Here is a 21,041-nt window from a genome sequence, read left to right on the forward strand (position 1 = left end):
TGGATTTTGAGGGGGACCCCCACGCTATTTTTTTTTGGGGGCACGGGGTTCCCCTTAATATCCATACCAGGCCCATGCCATTTTTTTTTTAATTTGGCCTGGCCTGGGGGCGAGTGAAAATTTGTTGTAAGTCGCCCCAAGTTGCGCTGTGATTTACACTCAAGTTGTGTCCAAGTTACCTGCCAAAGTCGCGCTGGAAGTCATGTTGCCCCTGTGTGAATGGACTGTTAATGATACAAGTTCAATAGACACAGATTGCTATTGTCAGAGTCATGTCGAATCTCCTATTCTGTATCGAACTGTTGTCACAACGAAAATGAAAATAAAGAATTTATTTATGTCGGATCTTTTGTTTTTCGGATTCTGCACTTTCGTTATGTCGTTTGTCAAAACGATAACAAAAATACCTGAAATTCGGACGAAAACAAATGCACATGTCTAAGGCTGCTTTCACACTGGGGCGGTATTCAGGCGTTACAGCGCTAAAAATAGCGCCTGTGTAACGCCTGAAAAAAACCGGCCCCTTTAACTCCAGTGTGAAAGCCGGAGGGCTTTCACACTGGAGCGATGCGCTGGCAGGACGGTGAAAAAAGTCCTGCTAGCCGCATCTTTGCAGCTGTGAAGGAGCGGTGTATTCACCGCTCCTAAACCGCTGCTACCCATTGAAATCAATGTGACACCGCGGCAATACCGTCGGCAAAGCGCCCCTGCAGCGGCGCTTTGTGGGCGGGTTTAACCCCTTTTCGGCCACTAGCGGGGGTTAAAACCACCCCGCTAGCGCCCGCACACCGCCGCTAAAACGACGGTAAAGCGCCGCTAAAAATAGCGGCACTTTACCGCCGACGCCGCTCCTGCTGCAGTGTGAAAGCAGCCTAATAGGAAACCGTCTGTGAAGCCTGAAGGCCTTACTGCCAGTTTTCCTTACTTGCAATGCTGGTACCTGCACCCACAGCCAATGGACGAATCGGCTTGGGGTGCGGACATGGCGGGATCCCTGGACAGGTAAGTGTGCTTATATTAAAAGTCAGCAGCTACAATATTTGCTCCAAACCTGAGCTATTTAAATGTTCCACCCAAAAGTGATGCAACAACAACAACAACAAAAAAGCCCAGTTTGATTGGCTGACCAACTTGTATAGCAATTAAACACACCAGATAAAATCATTGAATCATTGAATCACAAAGTGTATAAAACTAGACTTGAAAAAACAAACATAATGAAGATAGAACAAAGAGTACAGCATGAGCAGAAGTATACATAAACATATATAAATATAGATACTTGCTGTAGACCTCCAAAAAGGACTTAGAAAAAAATCAGGAATAAAACCAAAACAAAATTAATATAAACAATATGCGCTGATTGGTTAGTTAACCCGGAACAGAGAACACAAGAAGCAATCACTGAATATAAAAGTGAGAATATATACATATCGATTGTAGAAGAGTGATCGAAAAAAAAATAACTACGTAAAAAAATAAAAATCATTTTTATATATATATATATATATATATATATATATATATATATATATATATATATATATATGTATATAAAAAAAAATTATTTAATATGTGTGTATACAATCAGATAGCAAATCCAACAACAGAAAAAATCCTCTTTTGAACTCCTATAAACATTTATCTGAATATATGTAAAAGTACACACGGAATATATATGTGTTTGGAAAGTATGAGACCAAATAACAATACAAAAACAATTGCAAGAAGCAGAGATTTAAAAAACGGTGTGCTAAATAAAAATGCAGCAATGGAAATCCAATATTCACAAATGCTACATTAAAGCAATAAACATCTAAATAAAAATGAGGGCAATCTAAAAACCATAAAATATTATGACAACCTTGCGGAATCCAATAATATATGAATACTTAAAGATAGCAAAGAATGACATGATGGTAAATCCTGGAAACCAATCCTGTCCAGCATGACGTACAAAAACTCAAAATGGCAAAAAATACCAAAACCGATAAATCACTAGTTCATTAATGAGAACATAAAAACTATCTAATTTAGTCATAAAAATGTGTGATATCTCATGTGAAATTTAAACCATATGGTATATGAGTTTTGAAATGAAAGATCCAAAAAACCTCTTGTTTACACAGAGATCTAAATGCATCCCCTCCCTATTTAGACAGGCTGAATTTCTCAAGGATCTGTACTCCGACTGCTGAGGTGTCACCATTGTGTTATTGATTAAAGTGGTGAGCAACTTTGGTGCAATGATTTTTCTCAATACTGGATAAATGCTCAATGAATCTATCCCTGAGACGTCTGATCGTGCGTTCAATGTACTGTACATTGCAGAGTCTGCATGTGATGATCTACACAACATGTTTGATATTGCAATTATAGAATGACCGCAGTCTCTGTTCTTCCACATTAGAATGAGAACGCACAACCTCCCCTTTAATAATATGCCTACAACAAGGACAGCTGCGGTGTATCCAAATGCTCTTGTTGTAGGTCAGCCCACCTAAAAGGGGAGGGGATGCGTTTAGATCTCTGTGTAAACAAGAGGTTTTTTTTTCCTTTAGAAATGTCATTTTGCTGCTGTACTGTTCTAAACACAGGAAAAATGCGCCACTTTACAGGTATACTATAGACACCCCCCAGGCACAATATTTAAAGGAATATTTCATTTTTATTGTTTCACTTTAAGTATTATTAAAATCCCTGCTCCTGAAAAAACTGTTGTTTTTAAAACTTTTTTTGCATTGATCCATGTCCCCTGGGGCAGGATTTGGGTCCCCAAACACTTTTTATGGCAATAACTTGCATATTAGCCTTTAGAATGAGCACTTTTGGTTTTTCATGTTAATGTCCCGTAGACTTTAGCAGTGTTCTGCGGCTTTTGAATTTGCTGCGAGCACCGCATAATGTTCGCTGTTCGGTGAACAAGAAAACACCCCGTGACTTATGTTCGACTTGAACATCGGGCTGATCCCTAGTAAAAAACAATAAAAAAAAATCCCAAAGTCGACCCCGTAGTTTGTAGACGTGATAACATTTGCTAAAGCCAATCAACATACGCTTATTGCAATTTTTTTTTACCAAAAATATGTAAAAGAATATATATTGGCCTAAACTGATGAATAAATTTGTTCTTTATATATATTTTTGGGATATGTATTATAGCAGAAAGTAAAACAAATTTTTTTTTTTTTTTTTTAAAAGGGACATCAATTTCGTCTGGGTACAGCGTCAGTTAAACCGTTGCAGTGCCATATCACAAAAAAATGGCCTGCTCATTAACCACTTAAGGGCCGAGCCTTATTCTGAGATTTGTTGTTTACAAGTTAAAAACTGTTTTTTTTTTTGCTAGAAAATTATTTCAATCATTGCAATACTTTCTGTCACACTGTATTTGTGCAGTGGTCCTACAAGTGCACTTTTTTTGGAAAAAAATAAAAATTTTTGATATTGTGAAAGAGAATGTTACGTCAAGTAAATTGACACCCAACATGTCATTCTTCAAAATTGCACCCACTCGTGGAATAGCGATAAAACTTTTACCCTTAAAAAATCTCCATAGGCGATGTTTAAAATTAAAATGTAAAATTCTACAGGTTGCATATTTTGAGTTACAGAGGAGGTCTAGGGCTAGAATTATTGCTCTCACTCTACCGATCTCGGCAATACCTCACATGTGTGGTTTGAACACCGTTTTCATATGCGGGCGCTACTCATGTATGTGTTTGCTCGGCAGGGCGGGGCACGCTTAAAAAATTTTTTTTTCATATTTTATTTTACTTTTACCTATTTTACCTACCAACAACAAACATACAACAACTAAACATACAGCCAGAGCTACAATGGAATGGTTTGGATCAAAGCATATTCATGTGTTAGAATGGCCCAGTCAAAGTCCAGACCTAAATCCAATTGAGAATGTGTGGAAAGGCTTGAAAATTACTGTTCACAGCTCTCCATCCAATCTGACAGAACTTGAGCTAGTTTGCAAAGAAGAATGGGCACAAAGAGCACTCCCTAGATGTGGGTGAAAGCTGATAGAGACATTCCCAAAAAGACTTGCAGCTGTAATTGCAGTGAAAGGTGGTCCTACAAAGTATTGACTCAGGGGGGACAATATTTGAATACAAATAATTTTCTTTCCACTTCACAATTATGTGCCACTTTGTGTTGGTCCATCACATAAAATCCCAATACAGGCATACCCCACTTTTAAGTACACAATGGGGTTTATTTACTAAAGCTGGAAAGTGCAAAATCAGGCTCATTTCTGCACGGGCTTCCAGGTTTTATTACCAAAGCTTAAATGAACAAGCTGGGATTAGAAGCTCATTGGTTTCTATGCAGAAGTGAGCCTGATTTTGCACTTTCCAGCTTTAGTAAATAAACCCCATTGTGTACTTAAAAGTGGGATATGCCTGTAAAATACATTTACATTTTTGGTTGCAACGTGACAAAATGTGGAAAATTTCAAGGGGTATGAATACTTTTTCAAGGCAATGTAAAACACATTTAGCTGAAGTGAATATTCACCTGCATTTAATATTTGTTGAATGTCGTATTGTCTACATATACAGTACCCATAATTTTACACCAGGCTGACCTATTGCTATGCTGCGAATAGTCATCATTGTGAACAGCCATGAATAGTAGAAGATCCCACACACAACTATTAAATGACAGCACACCTCCCTCCCTCTCTCCTGGCAGAAACACAACCTGAAGACCAATGTTATGGAAGCCCCATGTATTCATTGTATATTGGTGAAACACAGACTGTCATTTAACAATGAGAAAATATATAGCATAACAGTAGAAACATTTGTACATTTTCAAAAAATATTGCATTGAAAGCAAAGAATTATATTTCTCTTTGTTGAGTCATATAGAGAGAGCAAAGATGATAAAAAGAGACTTACAATTCACAAAAGGAAAAGCTTACAGGTGAATTAGGCCAACCAAACTTTCTCGTATTTAAAGTTGTATCAAATTTGCTGTTCAAGTGAGCAGAGACCAATCCTCCGATAATAACATCTCCCTCCTTGTAATATTCATACTCAAACATTGGCTGTACCAGATTAAGTCTACAACGATGTGTTGATCTCCAGTTCAATACGACTCCATAAGATGTGACAGGAATGAAGAGTATCAGCAGTAAACAGACACAGAACATCGCAGAACATTTCATGTCACACAGCAGATCCTCTCAGTCACCGGCAGCTCTGCTCAGGGGAGACACAATCACCGGAGCTTTATACACATCGACTGACACCGATTTACACTACAGAACAAAGAACAGAATAATAATAGCATCAGTCTGAAAATATCACATCTATATCAGTGTAACTGATCTAATAAAGTTGGTTTATTCTTTATTCCATATAAAGTACGCTTGTAGTAGTTTAGATTTAGATTTATTCATTTTCAAGATATTCTTCTGTAAAAAAAAAAAAAAAAAAAAAAAAATATATATATATATATATATATATATATTGTTAATATAACTTTACATCACAGGATGAAAAGTGAATGTCCAGTTGGGGTGAATAAGTTAATGCACCCATCAATTCTAAATACTACAGGGCTGCTTAAATAGAAGTTCTTCACAATACTTCTGAGTTACCAATTTGGACTCATCTCAACATTTTGAACTGCTCTCCTATACCAATCTATAACCTAATCTGGTCCCCCAAAACTTCACCCTCCTATTGATGACCCTACTCTGCAATCATCCCTAAAACAGTGGGACTCCACCAAATATTCCAGCAGATTAACCCCTTGCCGACCGGCTTATGCTGATATACGTCAGCATAAGGGCACATACAGGCATATTAACGTACCTGTACGTTGCCCTTTAAGACGCGGCATTGTGGGCAAGGATGGCTCGATGGGTAACAGTTTGAAGGCATGCAAAATGTCCACTTTGGACAGCCATGTGCCTGAAATGGATATTTTGATGATAGGCAACTCCTATCCTCATATTGATTAGTGGTTCCAAATTAATAACTACTGCAGTAGGGAACAGACACAAAAGATACGCTCAGCATCTTTCCAAATAACCGTTCTCCTTTATTATGACGCATTTGAAGGCTTTTATACACATGATTACGTAGGTATCACATTAATATTACAATTGTACATTTATGGTAACAAGGGGCGTTACATAGGCAGGCTTATTCTAATCAGAACTCGAAAGAATGCAAAACATGTACTGAAAACATTGTTAGTGCCGTGTGCACAGTGAGGGCATTGTGCAATACATATAAAATAGAATACAATTATATACAGAACCTACAAATTTCCATTACAGTCTCCTCTCTTTTGATCAATATTTTGATCACTAACCATACCTGCTATCACCTTTAACCTGGAACCTCCACACGCTTAGGTGGAGGTAGTCCTGGCCAAAGAGGCAAAAACTCCATTGTGGAGAAAATAATAGCTGAGCAGCTTTTTTCATTACAAAACGACTTTTCACTGTGAAAAACAAATGATTGATAAGACATATTTACAGAGTACTGACTGTACACTCCTGTGGCCAGAATGGCCTTCTAGCTTAATTGCTGGTATGCTGACTTATCAGCACATGTAAACACATACAATTCTACATAAAATGGAAGAGGTACAAAAGACAAATATGACTTCAACATGGCTAAACTACTTTTCAAATATATGTATCCCTTACAATTAAAGTAATTGAATCAAAAAGTATCCTAGACTGTTATCGCAAGAGGGAAACAAATCAAACACAGAGATTTCTTTCATTTAGTCATTTTTGCAGTGTCTGGTGTGGATCCAGGTGACTTTCCCTTCAAGTTTTGCAAAACTGTACATGAAATAGATGCTGTATTGAGTCTCCAAACATTTCCTTATATATAAATGTCTTTTAACAATCCACAAGTCAACTGGCTTTAGTTTTAGATCCTTCCAAACTTTTAGGATCTGGAATTGGGGAGAAAACACATAAATGAGTTTGTCAAAAACCTTAAAAAATCAGCAACATTCTCTGTGAGATCCGAATGGAGGACTTCAGCAGCTGAGACAAAATATAAGAAAGTGAGTAACACACTCCCAACCCAAATCCCAAAGGGAGAGAGTCCAATATCCCCTCACGGGCTTGATAAAATATAATAAAACATTCAGGAAAAAGTTTTCTAGTTTCTTACTCTACTTTGTCTGCTACATTGTAGACAGTAGGGGGTGTAAAAATAAAACCTCAAAACTTCTAGTAAGGACTCTCCTATAAAAATGATTTCCTCTGTTACTCTCTGTAGATTCTGCACTCTGTACTTAAAAACTACTTCTGATAACACTTTTTTACTATGGCCTTTGCTGTAGCATTTGCCACTGGACATCCATAAAACATGTCCATACAAACAAAATACATACTCGTAACATCCTGACTTGGGCATCTGGATATATCTTTTTGTTATCTCTGGAAGGGATGTTCAGCTTTTGGTAACACCTTTGGTAACAGGTAAAACAAGAAGTGGTATGTTATAAAAACGACTGTGGAGAACCCTGGCTCTATCCCATGCTCATTTACTAAGGCAGCCATAACTGCTTGTGACTGATGACACGCTCCACGTGTCAAGCTGGAGGGAAAAGAGTGTCTGGCAGACATAAATGATCACCTTTTCCAAAGTCCTGTTTTGTAAGAAGTTGCCCTCTGTGGACCACTTGTGCTTCTCGTTCTGGGGTCCTTAAAGTTGAATTATTAATCCCAGCTATACTGGGCCAGAACTAGGGTGGAATCTGTGAGTTGCACAGACCCAGCAAGTGTCCAGGGCTGTAAATGCAGCATCCTTAGAGTCGCCTGGTCTGCTTCCATATGTGAGTTTTACTGTTAGTATGGCTACCTCAGCAAGAACCTGGAAGGCTGAAAACAGCCGATCAAATTAACTTGGCATGCTTGATTGGTTTACCTGCCGAAGTAAAACAAACTTCTGACCCTTCAAATGGAACCAAAAGCTCTCTATCTCTTGACTATATAAATATATACTCTTTTTATAGCTCACAGGCTTTTCTAAAACATGGAGCTCTGCTTTTTGAGCTGGGGAAAAAGGATCCAATGACTCTGAATACAGAGTATCCTTCTGGGTGATAAACTTCATCCTCGGTATAAAACCAGGAATAACACTACAAAAAAGTAAATACTCGGGACTTCAGGGAGTGTGTCCTGCACTGGGCTCACAGCAGCTGATTCCCACGTCATCAATTTAACACATGTGCTTTTTCTTTGTCTCCAGCCTCCTCCAATAGAGGCAATAAGGTGGCTGGATCCAAATGTACTCATTTTTCATTGTTAGATTTGTACATAAACACACAAAACAAATTCATATTTTGAACCTTTCATTAGACAAACACTTAGCTATATATTTGCTGTGCAGAATGTCGGACTATTAAAAATTAAATATTCAACCAAAATAATATCTGTAACTTTGTCTAATAGCAACTTTCCATAAAACTACAGCTCTGATACATCGGAGTGAACCCTTGATTACTGGGTCCGGCTTGCATAAATATAACAATGGCTTGTTTTCTATCATGCTGTTTGTGTAAGAACTCCAGTTTAATGTTTCAAAAAGACAACTTTTTCCTGGCAATATTATAATAAATGATAACAATACTCTGCAGTCATACAGAGATGTCCATAAATCCTAAATATTCTTCTACTTATACCCACTGCACTTACAAGGAAAAGGGGCACATCATTTCACAATCCACACATTCTGCTTTGGATTTCAAAAATAAAAATACATAAAAACAAAAGGACCAACCATATGTATGACGGACCAGAAAGCACTTGGCCATCAAAAACTATAAACCAACTGGCTGCAGGCAGCATCTATCCTAACAGAGTGTGTGGACTTGATGTGATGGGTCTGTTATATTTACATGTTATTATTACTCTCACATCATGGACCGCACATTAAGTTATTATCAGACTTTAAGATTTAATTTCTGTAGAAAAACTTCCTTATGTATCCCATTCATCTTGGCTTTGTTAAACATTATTGCAGCTGTATTCAAATTAACAACCTCATCTTAATCTTTTTTTTTCTCTCCACTCAATAAATGTGAAATTACAAAATTGTTATCTTAATCTAAACTAATTCCATTTTTTACCAATTTCCCCATTAACCTGGATTTCATTTCCAACCAAAGGTTGTCTAAACCAGTTTCAATATATCTATATTTATTAATAAAATTGTTAAACTCATATTAGAAATTAATACTCATATGATCATTTCAATATCACACACTAATATATATGCACAGATAAATGTCCTTAAAGGGGGACATATTACTTAATTTTACTCAATTTCTCTCTCTTTTTTTTTTTAATGCACTGTTTCCACTATCAAAAGATATTCAATTAGTGTAAGACATGGTTAAATGTAACCTTCATTTTACCATGTTTGGAACACAGATTCAAAAATAATTGTGATCACATTGTTTATCATTAGATTCGTTAACCCGGCACATTTTGTTATAAATGTTTTGTCTAAAAAACTGAAATTGGCATGGTGTCCTCCAGCTTATCACCAATCTCTCATGTCAGCCACATTCTTTCAGGAGAGCACAAAGGAGGGGGGTCACATCTGCGTACATGACACAAGCGATAGAACTAAAAGTTCCAGCATTCACAAACATACACAAGTATATCTCTAAAATTGCTTACATTATTCCCATTTGTACACAACACATGCATATCATTCTCTCACTTTCTTTTAACGCTTTTTTAATACTTCCTTGCTTAAACTTCTGCTTTCTTTATTTTGTTCTGATATCCTTTACATCCAATGTATTGTAATTCCATACTTCACATACTGTACCTTCTATGATCAGACGGGTAGCTATAGTGCTCATCCCATCTTCCCTCTCTGACAACATATAAAGCATTCTGTTTTAACTCTCATTACTGCTTCTTGACTTTACTAGTTGTAGTGCCTGACCCCAAATTCAGCCCACAACTTAACATCAAAAGTCTCTTTCTCTCTAGTGTTAATGTCATTCTTGATCCATCCTGCTCACATAAATAGCTGTTTCTCTAGCTGTATACTCTGCATGATTCTTTGTCCCTGTGGACTTTGGTGGTAACCCAGTTACCCATTGTGGATCCCTGTCCACTTCAACCATTAATCTAGGGGCTCAGTATAGGCGAAACCGCACCTTCGGTTCATATATAGCGCTCCTCTTGCGCTGGGCATTTTTGAGGGTCTCTTACCCATCATTCCCTTACTTAATTTAATGCCCATAATGACTGGCCAGTCTTCTCTATGTGTGCCTATACCCTTTTGCCTCTAGACTACTTTATCTAGCAGATGTACTACATTATACCTGTGAACAGCACTATTCTTCCCTTTCTCTATAACACTCGGACAGTGGACAGTAGACAGTGACAACATAACATATAACCACTAATCAATACAGTTCGATTAAGGGGAGTAAAATAGGTACCCTTTGTCCCGAAAATGCCTTACCGATCAAGGAAGTCTGATAACCCAAATGTAAGCAAAAGGCTTACCTCAGCCGGCTGATTATCAGAATTTCCCGGATCGTCTCAAGCTCCTCGTTTCGGATACTCAGGGTCACCTGATAACCCCTCCTGGCTGGCTCGCCACCTGAAATGGATATTTTGATGATAGGCAACTCCTATCCTCATATTGATTAGTGGTTCCAAATTAATAACTACTGCAGTAGGGAACAGACACAAAAGATACGCTCAGCATCTTTCCAAATAACCGTTCTCCTTTATTATGACGCATTTGAAGGCTTTTATACACATGATTACGTAGGTATCACATTAATATTACAATTGTACATTTATGGTAACAAGGGGCGTTACATAGGCAGGCTTATTCTAATCAGAACTCGAAAGAATGCAAAACATGTACTGAAAACATTGTTAGTGCCGTGTGCACAGTGAGGGCATTGTGCAATACATATAAAATAGAATACAATTATATACAGAACCTACAAATTTCCATTACATGCCCATGCCTGTGCTGATGAAGCCCTGTATGGCTAGGTCGAGGATGTGGAGCAGATGGTATTGGCTTTATGAGGGAGAGCATAGTGGAAATTGTTGCAAATCTGTGCTTCCTCCAGAGACTGGGCAGGCTGCCCCGATTTGTCCAGCTGCAAATGCTGAGTGGTGGCAGGCATGCCCTGTGCAGTACAGGAGATGGTCAGGGGATGTCTGGAATCTGCATTGGAACACCCATTCATCCTATGTGTGGAGGATGAACAGATGGGGCAGAGCAGGGAACATAAGCCCGCAAGTGGCGGCATAAAAGTTTGGAGTCCAAGATGCCCCAATTGGAGCCACTTGGAAATGAGAGTGTTTGGCTGCTGCTGCATCTGTGAATGACTGATGGTAGTCATAGAAATCAAAGCCTCCAACCCCTCAGAGACTGAGTGTGCCGTGCTCAGAATCCACAGGCTGTGTCGGAGGGACGGAGGCAAGATCTACGCTGTCAGCCCATGACATGACATGGATGGGTCAAGCTTAACCCAACTGATCTCAGAGGGAAAAGACAGACATGTGAATGAGTGGCCGTGAACGTGTGCTACTGTAGATTATGAGTGGCAGTAATCGTGCCACTGGTAGACAAGTTGAAATGGCGTGCTGCCTTGATGTTTGTGAAAACAAAAGGAAGTAGAGAAATGGGAGCCAGTGTGGGGAGGATCCATGGACCATGCTAGTCGTGTATCGTGATCGTATGTAGGTAAATGAGAATGGAACGTGCTGACTCGTGATGGAACTGTAAACTGGAGCATTATATGAGCAGCGAGTGTGTGCCAACTTACTAGTGAATGGTACGAGTAGTGACTGGTTGCTTGTGGCAGGTGCCGCGAGGGGGAGGCTGTGCTGTGGAAGCTTGGGATGTGTGTAAAAGAAAAATGTGTAATTTTGAGCAATGGATTAGAATCGATGGGACAAATCAGCTGATGTGGAGCGCGTATATTTAAGAAGAGTCGGAAATGTAAGAACAAAATGAGGAGAGATGGAGTACATAAACATAGATGGAAAAAGGTGAAGAAGAATAGCAAAGGAACAACAGACACAATGAAGAAGCCATATTGCGTTCGGGGGTGTCAAACACTGTTGAGTGGAAATTTTGAAAACTCAAAAGAATGCATTGCAACTGAGGTGAGCAAGGAGGGGACTGGCCAGGTAACCAATACTCGGGTGCCTGTCTGCGCTAAGCAAACACCTGTGGACCAGAGCCCTAGGGTGTACTGGGGCAAGAAGCTGAAGTCTGATATGGCCTAAGTAGAAATGTTGCATTCTGTAGTTTGTGACATATGTTCGGCCTGCCAATGCTTTCGCTGTCTTTAAGCCTGATGTTTAGAGGCCTTGTCTTCATAGGTGAAGGGAAAATAGAATGTAGTGCAAAGAAACATGTGACAGTGGCTGACGCCTGATGAGCAGCCCAAATCGCATATGTGAAGTGAACATGGTGAAAGGATGCTGCAGAGTGATGTGAGGGTGGAACCCGTGTACCACACACCTGTCTCAATGTCCTAGTTGTTCTGGTTGAGGCTGAGAAACCTAGTCAACCGAGAATCTGTAGGAAAGGTGACATAGGAGTCCAAGTTTTAATCTGGTATGGAATAAATCCTGACCCACCCCTCACATGTGACTTATTCCCCTGAGTGAAGATGCAGAACATTTTGTGTTTTTTTTTAGAAAAGTTTTTTTTTACAATTTTTCCTTTTTATTTTTATTTTTTGAGAAAACAATGTCCAACCTGGTTCAGGATGAACAACCTGAACTTGACTGACCCAATGGAGAAACTACAAAATGCAGTAAATGTGAGTAGCCGAGTTTATTGCCACTGGAAACGAGCTTGCAAAACATGTTGCGAAAAAGTAGCCTCGAAGGGAGGCAAAAAACAAGCAGTAGCGAAAAATGGAACATGTATGGGAAGAACCAAGGCCATGCTAACCGAGTGATGTAAATAAATGTGCAGACACTGAAATGAGGCATGCTGAAGCATGTCAGTGGTAGGAGCTAGGGCTAGATCTATTTCTGTCCACAATGGAAGGACAGTGTCACGGAGACAAAATTTAAGTTAGTTCATGTGAGCAGCCTGATAATAATCTTGAATATCTACCCATCCTGCTCCTCCTACTGGCCTGTGGGAAACCAGGTGGGATTGGGAGCATCAGGCTCTTTTACCCTACCACACATAGCTACTAAGGATACTCGACAGGGTTTTCAGATAGTAATTTGGTATGGGGATGGGGAGCACTCTGAATAGGTAAGGAATTTGGGGAAGTATAATTTTAAAGGAGGCCAGTCTACCCGCCCAGGATTGTTCCCATGTTGAGAATTGTTTCAGTTTCTCTTTGATTTTGTTTATAAGGGGGAGTAGGTTTAGTGAGGGTAGTTCAGAGGCTTGTGATGTCTTGTGGCTTGTGATGTCAGTGTGATGCCTAGGTATGGAATGCCTTATGTGCTCCATTTAAAGGGTAGAGCACTCTGGAGAGCACTTTTTCATGAATTGCTGAGGCCGAGGTTTAGAATTAGGGAATTTGAAAAATTGACCTTATAATGAGATGTTTCACTAAATTTGGGCAGGATTTAATAGGCTGCAGGGAGGGAATCATGCGGATTGGTCAGAGTAAGTATGAAATTGTCAGTGAAAAAGGTGATGGCATGTTGTCGTGACTTAAACTGAAAGCCAGTGATGAGGGAGTGAGTCCCAATCGCTTCTGCGTGGGGTTCAATCATTAGATTGAATATGGAGGGAGATAAGGGACAACCGTTTAAAATCTTGAATGTTGTGGACAGTAGACCCAATTTATACACCTGTGCCATAGGTTGGGAATATGGTGCTAAGATGGCCGATAGGATGGAATCCATGAACCAAAATTTTGATAGTACCATAGACATATATCTACAATGCACCCTATCGAATGCCTTCTCCGCGTCTATTGAAAGTAGCAGAGAAGACGTTTGTGAGCATTCTGCATAGTGCACAACATTCAGTATTCTCCTACTTGCATCAGAGGTCTGTCTCCCCTCGATGAACCCCATCTGGTCTTTTTGAATTAAAGACAAAATAATGTCCATTAGATGTCTTGCTAGAAGTTTTGCAAAAATGTTGATATCTGAGTTTAATAACGAGATAAATCTAAAGTTAGATAGAGTAATAGGGTCTTTCCCAGGTTTAGGAGTTATGACATGTGCTTTGAGCCTTTCCTGGAGAAAAGAGGAGGAAGATGCTGCCTCAGAAAACACTTTATTAAATTGGGGGGATAAGATGGAGCTAAATAATTTGTAATATTTGTTAGAAAATCCATCCAGACCGGGTGATTTCCCATTTCGAAGAGTGGCTATGATTTGGTTTATTTCCTTAAGGGTGAATGGGGTGTTTGGCACTTGTAATTGGGGGTCAGATAGGGATGGTAGGTGTAATTTGTGTAAAAACACCTCAATGTCCTTTGTAGTGGGTTGGATCTTTTCGAAGATTGTACAGATCTCCATAATATTCAGTGAATTGGTTAGTAATCTCTTGCGGGTTAGTAATCTTGTGGTTGAGGGTAGGGTGGATATGGTGAGCTATTCTGGATTTGGCTTTTTCTGTTTTAACTCTGTTGGCTAAGAGTTTGCAAGTTTCTTTTGAATTGGCATATGTGCATGCTTTTAAATTTTTTAGGAGATTGTCATAGTGTTGTGTCAAGAGAATGCTAAGGTCATCCCTGAGTTTGTGAAGATAATTTGAGATAGTTGGTGTGCAGTTATGTTTGTTTAAGATTCTAATTTGTGTATTTCCGATGTGAGGATGTTAGGTTTGGAGTTATAGTATTTTATCATTCTAGCCCCTTGTTGGATCAAAATGCCTCATATGAATGCCTTATGCACATTCCATACTAGGGATGAGCTTCGTGTTCGAGTCGAACATATGTTCGACTCGAACATCGGCTGTTCGCCCGTTCGGCGAATTCCGAACGTTATGGGCCGTTCGCGCCAAATTCGTGTGGCGCTCACGGCCCACAATGCACTGCGATGGCACAGTGCATTGCTGGCTCATGATTGGCCAAGCATGCACTGTGACCCCGCATGCTTGGCCAATCACAGCGCCTGCAGCGAGGAGAGCCATGATTGGCCACAGGCAGGATGCCTGTGGCCAATCATAGCTCAGGCTGTGTAGTACACGCCCCACACTATATAAGGCCGCCAGCGCGGCGGCCTTGTGTAGTGTGTTGGCGTCTGTAGCAGTTAGTGTGTGTTCTGTGTACCTTACACACAGTATACACCGATCGTTATCGGCCAATTTTTTGTTCTTGCTCTTCTGTAGTGGTTGTTGTCTGCGTGCCCTGACCGCAGTATACACCGCTATATTCACCTATATAGCTAGCTATATATTTATCTTTTATAATAGAGCTTGCAGTCAGTGTTAGGAGCTTGTGCGTGCTGTCCGCGTGCTCTGAACCCAGTATACACCACTATATCCACCTATATAGCAAACTATCTTGCTTGTTTTAAATAGAGCTTGCAGTCAGTGGTAGGAGCTTGTGCGTGCTGTCTGCGTGCTCTGAACCCAGTATACACCGCTATATCCACCTATATAGCAAACTATCTTGCTCGTTTTAAATAGAGCTTGCAGTCAGTGGTAGGAGCTTGTGCATGCTGTCTGCGTGCTCTGAACCCAGTATACACCGCTATATCCACCTACATAGCTCTTCTCTATTTGAGCCATCTGCCATCTGCAGGAGTTAGTGGAAGTTGTGTGTGCCTCCAGCACAATATTCACTACCCAATTGCTGGTTTTCCCAACTCCCTTCAGGCCATTACCATGTCTGGAAGGCCAGCAAGGAGAGGCAGACAGGCGCGAGCCGATAACAGAGGGCAAGCAGGCTCTGGGTCTAGAGACAACAGTGCTGGTCGTGGACGCGGTGCATCGTCATCATCAGCACGTGGCCATGGGACACGCTTGTCCTTCTTTTCAGCAGCTGGACATGTTGAACCGCAACATGCCAACGACTTGGTAGAGTGGATGACCAAGCCCTCTTCATCCTCCTCATCCTCTCTCACCCAGTCTCAGGGTACTAGCAAAGCAGCTGCCAACACATCGTCTTCCCTCCTCTCAATGTCATCATCAGTGACTCCTTCCCTAGACCCACCACGTCCTCCTGAGGAGTCTCCTGAACTCTTTGAGCACAGTGTTGGGTACATGCTCCAGGAGGATGCCCAGTGTTTTGTAGGCTCTGATGATGACACTCAGCTAGAGGAAGGCAGTAGTGTGAATGCAGAGAGAGGGGATGCTCAAGAAGGACAGCAATCTGGCAGTCATGTTCTACAAGCTGCAGCATACTGCCAGGTTTGCTCCAGCGATGAAGAGGGAAGGGATGATGAGGGCACTGACTCCACGTGGGTGCCTGGTAGGAGAGAGGAGGAGGAGGAGGAGGAGGCACATGTCCAACAAGGCAGGATGCCCTCCGGGGGCCAGCTTAGGGGCAGCACACCGACTGAATCACACCGCAGCGCTCCGCCTGTGCAGGGCGCTGCCTCTGCGCGTTATTCTAAAAGTTCTTTGGTGTGGGCCTTTTTTGAGACGAGTGCATCAGATCGCACCGCTGCTATTTGCAACATATGTCTCAAGCGTATCTCGCGTGGCCAAAACATCAGCCGCTTGGGCACCACATGCTTGACCAGACATATGTTGACCTGCCATGCAGCTCGTTGGCAAGCGTACCTCAAAGACCCACACCAAAGAACAAAGCAGACCTCTCCTTGCTCCTCATCAGCTGGCATCTCCAACCCCACTAGACCTTCAGTCCTTTCTGAAACCTGCTCTGAGAGGAATGAAGGTGTAGAATTAGGTGTGTCACAGCCAAGTGCTTCCGGACACTCTGCTAGCAGTACACCCAAGTCCGATTATAGCAGGCAAATGTCCCTGCCCCAGCTGCTGGACCGGCGAAAGAAGTTCACTCCCAGCCATCCACATGCCCAGCGGTTGAATGCTAGCTTGGCTAAATTGCTAGCACTTCAACTGCTGCCTTTTCAGTTGGTAGACTCGGCCCCCTTCCGTGAGTTTGTACAATGTGCGGTTCCTCAGTGGCAGGTCCCCAAACGCCACTTTTCTCACGGAAGGCGATTCCGGCTCTCTACCGGCATGTGGAAGGCAATGTCCTTGCCTCACTGGACAGGGCGGTCAGCGGTAAGGTGTATATTACCGCTGACTCATGGTCCAGCAGGCAAGGACAGGGACGTTACCTGTCTTTCACGGCCCATTGGGTCACTCTTCTGGCAGCTGGGAAGGATGCAGGACAAGGTGCAGTAGTGTTGGAGGTTGTTCCACCACCACGCCTCCAAAATGCTACTATTGGTTGTGATACACCTCTCTCCTCCACCCCCTCCTCTTCTTCTTCCTCCATGGCCTCTTCCAGTGCTCTGTCCTCAGAACCAGCGGTGCTCCGTAGGCGTTCCAGGGGCTACGCAAGTACGCAGGCAAAACGATGCCATGCCGTGCTTGCGCTGGTTTGTTTGGGGGACAGGAGCCACACTGGGGCGGATGTTTTGTCAGCTCTGCAGGGGCAGGCCGAGAGGTGGTTGACGCCACGCCAGCTTAAGACAGGAATGGTGGTTTGCGACAATGGCACCAACCTCCTCTCCGCCCTCCGACAGGGACAACTGACCCATGTGCCCTGTGTAGCTCACGTCCTTAACCTGGTGGTGCAGCGGTTCTTGGGCAGGTACCCGGGCTTTCAGGATTTCCTGAAGCAGGCCAGGAAAGTCTGTGTGCATTTCTGCCGATCATTTAATGCCTGTGCTCGGCTGGCTGAGCTCCAAAAGGAGTTGAACTTGCCCAAGAACAGCCTTATATGTGACATGCCCACCAGGTGGAACTCAACGTTAGCCATGCTGCAGCGGCTGCACACGCAGCAGAGGGCCATCAATGAGTACCTGTGCGACTACGGCACCAGGACAGGGTCAGGGGAGCTCGGTTTTTTCTCACCACGCCAGTGGGGCATCATCAGGGATGCATGCACTGTCCTGTGACCGTTTGAGGAGGCCACAAGGATGGTGAGCAGTGACAGTGTATGCATCAGTGACACTGTACCTCTTGTCCACCTCTTGGAGCATACGCCGCGTGGAATAAAGGACAGGGCACTTGAGGCAGAACAGAGGCAGGAAGAGGAGGACTTCCTTGCCCCTCAAGGCCCCCTTTATCCAGACAGTGTTCCTGCTGTGCCACCCATCACACAGGAAGAGGATGAGGGGGAGGAAGAGGAGGAGGAGGATGATTGTGTCAGCACGGAGGTGGAGGCTGGCACTCAGCATCAGCAGCAGCAGCAGTCTTGTAGGGATGATTTACAGTCCCAAGAAACCCGTGGACTTGTACGTGGCTGGGAGGAGGTAGCTGCGGATCCTGTTGTCCTTAGTGACCCAGAGGACTCAGGATTGAATGCCTCAGCTAACATACGCTGCATGGCCTCCCTGATCCTGCAAAGCCTGCGGAAGGATCCTCGTATTCTTCGGATCAAGGAGAGGGACCATTACTGGCTGGCCACTCTCCTTGATCCACGGTACAAGGGTAAGGTTGCCGACCTTATCTTGCCATCGCAGAGGATGAGACATCTCCGGGAAGCCTTGCAGAAAGGTCTGTGCAACGCGTTCCCAGAGACTGAGAGGTTACAAACTCCTGGTCCTGGACAACGTGTTGCTGAGGCATCGGTCAGAAGGAGTGGTGGAGAAGGTGGCCGTCTGACTGATGCTTTCAGACAATTTTTCAGCCCCAAGGTATGATCGGTTCCAGCAACCATCGCCAGCGTCTGATTTACATGGTGCAGGAATACCTAGGGGCAAAGTCAGACTTGGACACCTTTCCCACCGAACATCCTCTGGCTTAATGGGTCTTGAGTAGGGATGAGCCGAACACCCCCCGGTTCGGTTCGCACCAGAACTTTCGAACGGACCCCAAATTCGAACGAACGTTAGAACCCCATTGAAGTCTATGGGACTCGAACGTTCGAAATGAAAAGTGCTAATTTTAACAGCTAATATGCAAGATACTGTCCTAAAAAGGGTTTGGGGACCTGGCTCCTGCCCCAGGGGACATGGGTCAATGCAAAAAAAAGTTTTAAAAACTGCCGTTTTGGCGGGAGCACTGATTTTAATGACGATTAAAGTGGGAGAAAAAGTGAAATATTCCTTTAAATATGGTGCCTGTGGGGTGTCTGTAGTATGCCTGTGAAGTGCCACGTGTTTCCCGTGTTTAGAACAGTCCCTGCACAAAATGACATTTAACGGAAATAACACCATTTAAAACTGCTTGCGGTTTTAATGTTATATCTGGTTCCTGCAATATGGTTGAAAATTAAATCATTGAGAAAAATGGCATGGGTAGCCCTCCCTGCCCATTACCAGCCTATTTGGGTCTTGTACGCATATTAAGGGGAACCCCGTACCCATATTAAAAAAAGGAAATGCGTGTGGCCCCCAGGCCCTATATACTCAGAACATCAGTATACAGGCGGTGCAAACAAGACAGGGACTGTGTAGGTTTGTTGTGTTAAGTTGAATCTGTTTGTAATTTTCAACTGGTACATTTTTTAAGTGTAGCTCCAGTCAAAAAAACTATTTTAAAGCTTTTTGGAAAACATAGGGAAGGGTTATCACCCCTGTATAATTTGTTTTGTCGTCCATCTTTTTTCATCTCACTTGCTGTTGTCTCCTTCCGTTTGCAAGTAGGAGATGTTTGTAAATTGGATGTTTGAAAGTAGGGGCCTGCCCTATATGCTCTGCAGAAATGGCGGAACAAGGTGTTGGTTTTGCCACAACATTGTAAGCCCTTTTGGTTGGCGCTGGAGCGCCCTGCTGTGAACGATTATATCAAGAATTGTAATTACATGCCATTGTTGAACAGTGGTAGAAAAATTGACCTTTGGTGGTTGTGGTGCTGGTGCCACAACACTATATGTCCTCACCGTTACTCTGGGTGGGCACAGGAAGGGGCCCTCCTGTGAAATATTATATCAAGAATTGTAATTACATGTCCCTGTTAAACAGGGGCAGAAAAATTGGGCCTTAGGCACTGCTGCTGGTGCCACCACACTGCAACCTCTTCCATATACTCTAGTTTTGTTGCAGGAATTATCCCTGCTGCAAAGCATTGCATCAAAAATTGTACTTAAACGCCCCTGTTAAACAGGGGCAGAAAAATTGGGCCTTAGGCACTGGTGCTGGTGCCACCACACTGCAACCTCTGCCATATACTCTAGTTTTATTGCAGGAATTAGCCCTGCTGCAAAGCATTGCATCAAAAATTGTACTTAAACGCCCCTGTTAAACAGGGGCAGAAAAATTGGGCCTTAGGCACTGGTGCTGGTGCCACCACACTGCAACCTCTGCCATATACTCTAGTTTTATTGCAGGAATTAGCCCTGCTGCAAAGCATTGCATCAAAAATTGTAATTAAACGCCCCTGTTAAACAGGGGCAGAAAAATTGGGCCTTAGGCACTGGTGCTGGTGCCACCACACTGCAACCTCTCCCATATACTCTTGTTTGATTGCAGGAATTAGCCCTGCTGCAAAGCATTGCAGCAAAAATTGTAATTAAACGCCCCTGTTAAACAGGGGCAGAAAAATTGGGCCTTAGGCACTGGTGCTACCCCACTGCAACCTCTCCCATATACTCTTGTTTGATTGCAGGAATTAGCCCTGCTGCAAAGCATTGCATCAAAAATTGTACTTAAACGCCCCTGTTAAACAGGGGCAGAAAAATTGGGCTGATGGCATCAACCAGAACCAGAAATGTTCTTCCAACATATCAGCGGAGGAGGAAGAGGATAGACAATCAACATAACAGGACAGTCACTCAGCATCAGCATAGGCAGTCTTGAAGGGATGTGGTATTTCAAAAAAAATTATTCGGTTACATCAGCTTCAGGTGCTTGGTAGCTGTGGGTGATCCAAGACTGATTCATCTTGATGAAGGTCAGTCGATCAACTGATTCGGTGGACAGGCGCACCCTGTGATCGGTAACAAAGCCACCAGCAGCACTGAAGGTGCGTTCCGAA

The 21,041-nt window shown here is 42.5% G+C and overlaps 1 protein-coding gene across 1 annotated transcript in view; it reads right to left on the bottom strand.

Annotated features, from left to right (window-relative positions):
- Positions 1–5,212, bottom strand: part of LOC143941161 (taste receptor type 1 member 3-like) — a 54,302-nt gene extending 49,090 nt beyond the window's left edge. Inside the window, exon 1 of the mRNA XM_077463186.1 lies at positions 4,917–5,212. Within this exon, the coding sequence (XP_077319312.1) occupies positions 4,917–5,185 (269 nt within the window). The 5' untranslated portion in view covers positions 5,186–5,212. The remainder of the gene's footprint in view (positions 1–4,916) is intronic.
- Positions 5,213–21,041: the final 15,829 nt, after the last annotated feature.

Source organism: Lithobates pipiens, unplaced genomic scaffold, assembly GCF_037356315.1.
Source record: "Lithobates pipiens isolate NorthernLeopardFrog02 unplaced genomic scaffold, aLitPip1_a1.2 Scaffold_3, whole genome shotgun sequence".
In the NCBI taxonomy this organism is placed as follows: domain Eukaryota; kingdom Metazoa; phylum Chordata; class Amphibia; order Anura; family Ranidae; genus Lithobates; species Lithobates pipiens.